The 9,899-nt window shown below is 37.0% G+C and overlaps 1 protein-coding gene across 1 annotated transcript; it reads left to right on the top strand.

Moving 5' to 3' along the window:
- Positions 1-221: 221 nt before the first annotated feature.
- On the top strand, positions 222-9,323 carry LOC121416313 (peptidyl-prolyl cis-trans isomerase B-like). The gene is made up of 5 exons (XM_041609866.1): positions 222-412; positions 3,862-3,975; positions 6,436-6,529; positions 7,219-7,403; positions 8,579-9,323. Exons 1-5 carry the CDS (start codon positions 281-283, stop codon positions 8,711-8,713), a joined length of 660 nt encoding a protein of 219 aa, XP_041465800.1. The 5' UTR covers positions 222-280; the 3' UTR covers positions 8,714-9,323.
- The last annotated feature ends 576 nt before the right edge of the window (positions 9,324-9,899 follow it).

Raw genomic sequence — 9,899 nt, 5'->3', positions numbered from 1 at the left:
TGGTATGGTTGCAAGTATATGGGCCCCGGTGATTTCGTCTTGACTTTGGACCAATCGAAATAGATACACGTGTCACCACCCATCCGTACTACTTAAGTTACTCAAATATATTAAGTAAATAGCCTTGTTCCAAATTTCAACCCAGCTCGTTCTGTGCAGCCGTACGAAACACAATTACACGTAAACTATTTATTTTCAACAAGCTGAGTGGTATCAATTACGCGATGCATTTTCTCAATAGCCAACTTCCGTTTACCTTTTGTTGTTAGCCGCATACCGCATGATTTCTACAAGAACAATGAAGGTGCTTGCAGTATTTACAGTGGCTTTAGTCTCCTTAATTTATCTGCTATTACCGGCAGATGCAAAAGGAGACAAACAATCGAAGAAAGACCTTCTGGTTACTGACAAGGTGAGTTGGCTGTCGGGGAACAAAGTTGAAAAAACAAATGAAATTATCTCAGACCCACGCGTAGGAAAATGTGTTGTGTGGATAGTAAAAATGATGATGATGATGTCGGCTCAGACTCAGGTCTAACCCAGGGAACTCCGCGGGCGGGAGCCCAGGACCTTACGTGTAATTTGGCATACTCACCCGACAAGCGTGAAGTATGGTCAAAATAATTCTCCGAATAAATAGTTCAAACAGAAATCAAGCACTTACCACGATTATATGGATGAAGGTCTAACGACATGAACGAGTGGCAGTTTCCTGATATTTGGGCACAAACTGGAACCTCAAAAAAACGAAAAGTTCTCTCCTACCCCCGTCTCTATCAGCCATTTTTGTTATGAATCGTAACAAAATGGCCGATCGAGACTGGGGTAGAAGGAGAGTACGAAAAGGGTCTACTCTTAGTTACCAAAGATCGTTTTTCGTGTCCCCCAGTTTTTAAGATTTGCTGCACGCATGAAAATTCAGAATTGAATTTGGGTTAAACAAATCAAATTTGTAAGCTTTCAAATCAATTTTTATAGCCTAGCCTAGGCCTCGGGAGGCAGCGTAGCTCGGTTAGAGCGCATGTTTTGGATAAGATCGTAGATCTCATGTGAGGGGTTCGAGTCCCGCTCATGCTGATACGCGTCTAACAAAAAATCTGATGCTATAGCGTTGTGTGTTAGCGTGCCTCACCACTGTATTCAGTGCAGGTGTGAATGCAGTTTGAAAACACCCCGTCCATCGGAAAAGACGCAAATGGTTATGCGACGCAATTAAGCATCGCTATCGTGGGTAAATTTTTTAAAATGCGTTTCACATGGTGCATTTAAAATGGGAGACATGGAAGACGGTTCTTGCAAAGAGCTAATGTCTGTGTCTCGGTAATGTCTGACTGATGCAATGAGTACTAAGTCGTAGAGAGTAAGACTGCCAAATTTTGGACAGATAGACCCCTCCCCCCAAAAAAATGATCATTTATAATAATTAATATTGTGCTATTTCGAAAGATGGGATCGGGAATTGCTTTAAATAGTAATAACCATGACAGTGTTAAACTAAGCCCCAAAGCATTGTCATTGGGGAGTTACAGCAGACAGTCAAATTATGTCCTGATAAAGTCTGCTGTAGGCTATACTGCCTACATGTAATAAAATCAGCAAATGACCCAGGGTGCGTTTATTCGACACTTTTTTACCCTAGAATCATGATTAGAATCATGATTCAAATCACGATTCTGCAGAATCACGATTGCGTTTAGTCGAAATTGAATATAATCATGATTAGAATCACAAACATGAAACACGAAAAAAGGGGCGTTTGGAAAGACGTTTCTGTAGAATCATGAACGAAAAAGGTCGTATGAACGATATCGTGATTTGAATCATGATTCTATGACGTCATTGTGTCGTGCTTCTTCCGGGTTCGACTCAAAGGCGCGCGCTGTGTTTCGTGCAGGTTAATTTTCGTGTAGCAGTATTGCCAGCATTTAGGAATTATCATTCTGTGTATTGTACCCCCAGGGTTGTACTGTAGCGTCATTTGTATATTTCATTGTTTTCATCCATCATTTCTTCAAGTTCCAAAGGCACAAATTGGACTGACGATGAACTCAGGGCTCTACTTGTGCTTTGGGCTCAGCCTGAAGCACAAGCATCCCTTACCGGGATTCACAGAAATAAGACGATTCCTTTCAGCGGCGCTTGCGAGGGAGGGATTTCAACGGAGATGTGGCACCGCCTGTCAAGACAAAATTAACAGAATTCGTGCCCAGTCATGCCAGTACAGGACCATCATAGACAAGAAAAATCGATCGGGAGGTGGGAGGGAGGATGACGACCCCTTCTGGTTCCCGATCAAAAACAATACGAGGTACAATACACGGAATTCTGGAAGTAAAAGATTTATTTTTCGGAATCCGAGTACGCGTTGCACTTGCACAAACGATCGCGCGTTAGCTCCGGCGGCAGCAAAAATCTAGCAGCCGACGTGAAGTTAGAAACACGTGCGAAAATATTGACCTATACTTCCTGGGTCAAACTGCGCACTGTGATGCGCACTGGATCGGCCCGAATTCAGGGAGAAACAGCGTTAGAAAGATGGTCGTATAAACGCTGATTCTGTCGGATCGTGATTCATGCTGCTGTTTTGAATCATGATTCAAATGGTGATTCAAATCATGATTCTGGGTCGAGGTCGCATAAACGCAGCCCCAGATACATGCATTCTTTTTAAGGACATGGTCATTTCGGCAGATTCACAGTATGTGCTCCAACTATCAGTTGCAGCAAGCATACCAATTTCCAACTTTGAGGTCGATACCACAGGTGCAGTCAGTGAACAGTGCTAGGGTACTACATGTATAATGTGACTGTCTGTGTGATTTGTTCATTTCCAATTCGTCTAATGCCAATTCATCCAATTGCTAACTGGTCTACTATCATTTGGTCTATCATCAGTTTGTCCTTTATCCACATGGTATAAGTGCCAGTTCGTCCACTCACTATTTGTCTACGTGTAATAATCAGTTGATACAATAGCCGTTCAGACCATATACCATTTGGCCTAATTGGACTTAGTGTTAATTGTGCAAAATAAAGGAAACTGAAATTGATATTAGACCAACTGGATATGAGACAAAATGGTCATAGATAAAATAGTAGTGAGATGAAGTGATGATTGGACCAAATGGTTATAAGACGAAATGTTGATGGATGGAATGGCATTAGACTAAATGTGAGTAGACCATGTGGTGAGTGGACGAGTTGGCAGTAGACGAATTGGCAATTTACCATTTTATTACACTAAACAAGTGAACACCATGCCAAAAATGGAAGAAGGATTCTATGAAAACGATCTAAATTTTGCAAAGAAATATGTGGCAATTTCTCTCCCACCTTCTGGACCCTGGGGCGGTATTTTTAACATTGTCTTTTCTCAATATTTTGTTTTCTCAGCGATATGACAGAATCGGTATGGATATCATAACTTTATCGAAATTGTCATAAATTTTGTCTGTTCTCTTTAGTGTTAAAAAAATGTGTGGTTCAAAAATTCTCATAAATGACATAATCCCAATATACAAGCAAACGTTATGACAATATTTATGACAGGGTCTAGCACTTATAAATTTTGTCATTTCCTTTAGTACCATAATATCCCAATACCCTGCCGACTAAATGTCAAGCATACAATTACTTTCACTCATCATCCATGACCATTCTCAAAAATATTTTTTCATCCTACTAGAAGTTAGGCCTTACATATTAATTCCTCCTTTTTTCTCGGACTCTGTTTTCTCTTTTTTGTATCTCCCCAAAATCCTTCACAGCTTCCCTTTCTCTTGTGTAATTCTTGTAATTGACATGCAAAACCATGCCAAATGTGAAGTTAGCCCTCATTATTTGTTCTTATTTCATGCACAGGTATACTTTGATATAACGATAGGAGGTGAGGAAGCGGGACGGATTGTCATTGGTCTCTTTGGAAAGGTTGTACCCAAAACAGTGAAAAACTTTGTTGGCTTAGCCACACATGAGGTAAGTAACACGATTTTAACCTTTTATAATTAATGCATCTTGAGCTTGTCAATAGTGTCAAGTAAAATTTGTCAAATTTTTTTTCCTTATAGTTATACATCCATTATGCATACATGTACATTTTATTTGTAGCAAAATCTTACTTTCATAGTGTACAAATTGCTGTACAAAGGCAAAGGTATCAATAGATAAGCTTGAAGTACCGTAAGTATACATGTATGTAAGTTCACAAGCTGGATATTTTGAGTCATTTAAGTTTACAGCTTGTCAAACTCTTATTGCCTTTCGAGCTGTTTATTGCCTTTCATTTTTTGAAAAATAATTATACCAGTATGCAAACTTTGACCCTATTAAAGACTGGGCTATTTTGATGCCTAAGAAGACTTATGATCTTGGTCGTCCTTTGTGACAAATATAGACACATTTATATGCTGTACATGGCATGATAAACTGAATTGTAAGATCAAATTCTTTGTAAAATCTCATGTCTAATTGACTGATATGAATACATGTAAAATCAAACTTTGCTCTAATTAACTTATAAGGTCTCTAAAATATCAATTTTTTGTTCAGACTCTTTATAGGATTCTGATCAAATGAACATTTAAAAAATTTGAATATAACAATTATTTTCTGATGTATTTTATTGTTTTCAAAAATTCTCATGCATTTCTAGCGCTCTATGTTTGTTGACTGTTTTTTCTTGTCTTTTTCAATGGAAATTGTTTGGGACTTTATTTTGACCGTAAACAAGATGGAATTGATTGAGTTTAATCAATAGCAGGAGAAATAATGATACATTTACTAAGTTTTTTGCTAATACTTCCTAATAGCACTATTTGCATTGGATTTTAACAGAATTCATGTTATTGAGCAGGTTTGGGTCTGCATGCACTTACGAAATGTTGTGTAATTTCAGAACTTCATACCTGGGGGTCTTAAAATTTGCACGAGACTTGAAAGTAAAAAGTCAATGAGCGACACTAACAAAACATGCGAAGGCTATATCTTTAAAAATGTTGAGGGGGCTGAATCAGCCCCCCCACTACATTTTTTAAAAATATGATTAATCATATATGATGTAACCCTAGACCAAGGCAAATTGAACTGGAAATGAGACGAAATGGTATATCCGCTATTTACGGCAATTATCCTGAATGGTTAGTACTATAGATGAACCAATAATAGACAAAGTGTAGGGTTTAAAGTACATGTTTAATCCTACTTTGTCTCTGACCAGTTTATCTAAGTACTAATACTATACATTTACATACAGTATACATGTACATGTGGGATGCGAATGAAAATTAATGGAAGCTACATGTACATGTAGGGTAGTCTAATCAGGAATTTACCACTGCAGTATGGTAGACCAAGTTTCAACAAATTTCAGAAAGGTCTGAAAGCAACACCACTCCGTTAATGAATCATTTTTCATGTATGAATGGGCCAGTAGAATAAGTGAGATGAGGAATTGTGAACCATAAGAGAGGAAAACAATGAAAAATTGGAAATCCAATAATCACATCTGCGTGTTCCAAAGTCTGGGAAACAACACCTGGAAAGAATCTGTGTTTGGATTGCCTGGTATATTAATGATTATTTATCATGAAAAAGGGGTAGAGTTGTTTGTGGCACATAATCTCCATCACGAGTGTGTAATTTTAAAAGAGTATTGTATGTGGGGCATATAGACCTATACTTGGATTTCATTTCTTGATGAGACTACCCTGAAGACTGTATGTGATGCATATCACTTATCAGAAGCAAAATGGGAACTTTTAATGTACAGGACTAAAGTAGTTATCTACATACTATCATGATTTGATTTCCCTGCTTACAAATCAAAGATTTAGTTAGTAAGGGAGAATGTGAATCATGCAAAAGTATCTTTTAATTCCAACCCACTGGCAGATAATGATATTAATAATTAGATCCGGGGGCTTCTGAGAGGCACATTAACATTTTTTTTTGCTTGTTAAAATTTTCTCGTGGATGAAACATTATTTTAGGTAGAAAAGTTTTTATTTGGCTTGTCAAATTTTTCCTTGGGAAAATGTGCCCCCCTTTTTGGAAAATCTTGGATCCGCCCATGTTCCAACTTTATTAAAAATGAAGAAGGGTTGCTAGGTATTTTGATATTTCAATAATTTAAAGATTTAGCTTGTATATCATGTGATACACAATTGATTAGATTGAATTATTCAATTCCAATTAACTGTTTCCATATGGAGTTCAAGTTTAACCTGAAATCATCGTTCTTTATAAGTTTGATTAATCTTCAGAAAATTTTACCACAAAATTTTTGAGTGTCGTGCTTGAATGTAAGATATGTTCAGGTTCAGATGATAACAGAACATATTTGAGATATTATTTTTTACCATGGCTTTGACATTCATGAACATTTGTTTAATTTGTGTAAAATTTAGTTGAGATATTTGTTTAACCTTATGTTTGCAGCAAGGATTTGGCTACAAAGGAAGTAAGTTTCATCGAGTCATCAAAGATTTCATGATTCAAGGAGGCGATTTCACAAGGGGAGACGGAACTGGAGGTATGACATTTTAATTGTGTGTGAATATTACTTATTCACAAGTACAGGTAATTGTTTGTGGCAAATAGAGTTACTGAATCACCATCAGGAAGATGTGTGGTCAATATTATTTTATGACAGAGGATTTCTCGTAGGGCCTATAGAGATTAGATGCCTTTATATTTTATTTAGAATTTGCCTGCATGAAAATATGACCCACTGTTATGTAAATGTACTCTGGGGATCATTCCATTAAAAGAAATTCTTACAATTTGTCAGATCTGACATTTTTCCTCAAATTTGAATGGCTGAGAAGCACTAAATCTGATAAAACAAGAATATGTTGGATAAAACATTCAACAAGTCCTTTCATGAAATGTTCTCTTGAAGTCCAGTTTAACTTTGGCCATGGACAGGGTCTAATTCTGTGCTAATTGAGTTTAAATTGTATCCTTGTGTTTAGGTCCCCCCCCCCTTTGTTTATTGGTGAAGAAAACTAGTTCATTCTAAGAAAATTATTCATGCATTGAGGATCAAATAAACTGAAAAATTAAACCTGTGTTTTTAGAGATATAATACAGTTGGTGATCTGTAGTTTAATTGCAACTTTCATTCAGATTCTGAACTCAGTTTAGAATGTGGTCCTCTGTGTCAAAGATATTTGGAAATACAGTTTTGTTATGTTTCTTGTTTTTATTGTGTGTCTTTAGGAAAGAGCATCTACGGTGACAAATTCAAGGATGAGAACTTCAAGCTAAGCCACTATGGAGCAGGATGGCTAAGTATGGCTAATGCAGGAAAGGACACCAATGGTTCTCAATTTTTCCTTACTACAGTCAAAACATCATGGCTTGATGGTAGACATGTTGTCTTTGGAAAAGTCTTAGAAGGAATGGTGAGTAGAAAACACATTCATTTGTTTTTTTTTTCTTTAATCCGACTGCTATAAGAAGCATCTGCTTCACATGGTATGGTAATCTGTAAGGTTATAAGTGGTGGTAATCTTATTGGGAGGCACCCCCGGGGGGGCCACTTCCATTGAAAATTGGATAACATGCGCGACCATGGGGTTGTGAAAAGCACCCTAAACACGTATTTTCCATATTCTGAAAATGCACCCCTTAATTAGTACATGTATTGGCTCGTTAAACCCTACCTTTAACAAGTATTGGAAACAAAACAATGCTCTTGGCAAGTATTCCCTGAAATTAACCCCTAAACAAGTACAGCGATATTTTATTGTTATGTCACAGGTCTGTCGGTCGTCGGTTTTACCTTTACACATCGTTTGGTTTAGTACAGCCCCACCTTCCACAGCTCGCTCAAATCGGACTCTAAACACGTAGTGTTTGGGCAAAAAGGACATCCTTTATAAAACATTTTAATTTTGCTTTATCATCCCCGCAAATTTGACCCTAAACACATATCTTATCTAGTAAAATAGATACCCTTTTTTCATTATTTTTGTGTTTTTGACACCCTTATCACGTTACGTACGTAACACAGGGGCCACAGAACCAGGGGGGGGACTGAAGCCCCCCCCCACTTTTTCCAAAACCGTGTAAAAAAACGCAAAAATGACTATAAAATTGTGATTTTTATCATGTTCAGCCCCCCCACTTTGAAAACCGTTCTGCGGCCCCTGTAACATGCCCTATCTTGAAAAAGACATCCTTTTTACATGTTTTTTTTTTTTGGTCGCGCATGGTATCCACTCGTCAATGTAAGTGCCCCCCCCTGGAAGACACCCCTCTATTGGGGTCAAGGTGAATGGAAATAGTTTTCAGGGCTTAAAGAGTAAAACCCTAGATTTCATATCACATTCTATGTCAGTGGCAATGTTACTGCTGGGAGGGTGATTGTGATGGTACATGAGTGCAGGTTGGAAATATTGAATGGTCAAAGGTTTTGACACTGGCACCTACCATATTAGTGACATCACTGAATTCTAATTATAACGAGTGTATTCATGTAAAGTTGACAGTAATCTGAATGAAAATCTAGAAGTTAACATATATAACAGTATTTCACTGATTTGTGTATTTTATTTGTTATTTCTTTGATTTGCAGGACGTTGTGAGAAAGGTAGAACAAACTAAGACAGCTCGACAAGACAAGCCCGTCAAAGATTGTGTTATTGCTGACAGCGGCACGCTTGAAGTAGCAGAGCCTTTCGCGGTAGAAAAGAAACCAGTCGTAGAGTAAACTTCCCTTAGCCCTTCCTGCCTCTCAGACTATGTCACAAATGATTATACCGATAGACAAGTCACAATGTAGATGTATAGATTGTTCAGTGTTTATATGCACATGCAGTTTATGCAGCTTTCGAGTAGTAGTGTAATAGTAATAGTAGTTATTCCACTTCAAGTAAGAATATATAATAAGATGTCTCATTTTCAATCTGATGGGTGAAATTATTATACTGTCTTGAAGGATGGTTCTATAGGCTTTCAATTTTAACTTTACAATGTTCACTTCTTGAAAATCATGAAATTGCTCTGTTATTGCTGCCAGATTCATTGTTGATTGCAGTAGGACCATTGTGCATTGCATATAGGTCCCGTTACTTTGGGACTTGTTATTATATTGACAACAAATGAACAATTTCTGTAACAAGTTTGCTATCAGCCAATGAAATTGAATGCTTTCAGTAGCTTTAAACTGATATTTCAAATATGTTACTTTAACACGTTTTATGAAACGTGTCCCTGGTCCGTAGATCTTTCCTCCTCTGTATTGACTAACTCAATATCCCATATTCTGAAGTCGGGTGTAACTTAAACTCGGGTTTAAAGTTGTGGTTTAAGTATGGACAGCCAATTGTTACATAATCACTAACAGTAGAGATATTAGACTTCAGCTCATTCGGCTCTCAAATCATTCATAATTGTGTAGGAAGTATAAATAGATGATTGTCTTCACCATTGATGAATCAGGATATAGCACAGTGAACATAAGAAACATACAATTTGATGAAATTTTGATACTTTTGGCTTCCCATAATTAAACCACAACTTTAGACCTGAGTTTAAGTTAAACCTGACTTCAGAATACGGACCAATATTTATAAAAGGATCTTCAGAATGCAACCTGGAATCAACCAACATGATCTTCTTAATATACATGTATCTCAGGCTTGATGAATTCGTCTCCTTTTCTTACAATGAAATTTACCACTCAATCAGAGTGAAGATTGATTGCTGACTATTGGACAAAGACATCATGTATGTATATATTCAAATTTGTCTGATCATGGGATTACATCTATTGTAGTTTATATTGTTCTCATGCCCATAGTATAGAATCTATAGATATAATATTGTAGTGATAACTTCATTCATTCCTTTGGCAAATAGTTTTAATGCATTGCTTTATTTTATTTTAATGATAG

This window comes from Lytechinus variegatus, chromosome 5 (assembly GCF_018143015.1).
Source record: "Lytechinus variegatus isolate NC3 chromosome 5, Lvar_3.0, whole genome shotgun sequence".
Lineage (NCBI taxonomy): Eukaryota > Metazoa > Echinodermata > Echinoidea > Temnopleuroida > Toxopneustidae > Lytechinus > Lytechinus variegatus.
The sequence above is the reverse complement of the archived record's forward strand: the minus strand, read 5'-3'. Positions and strand labels throughout refer to the sequence as shown.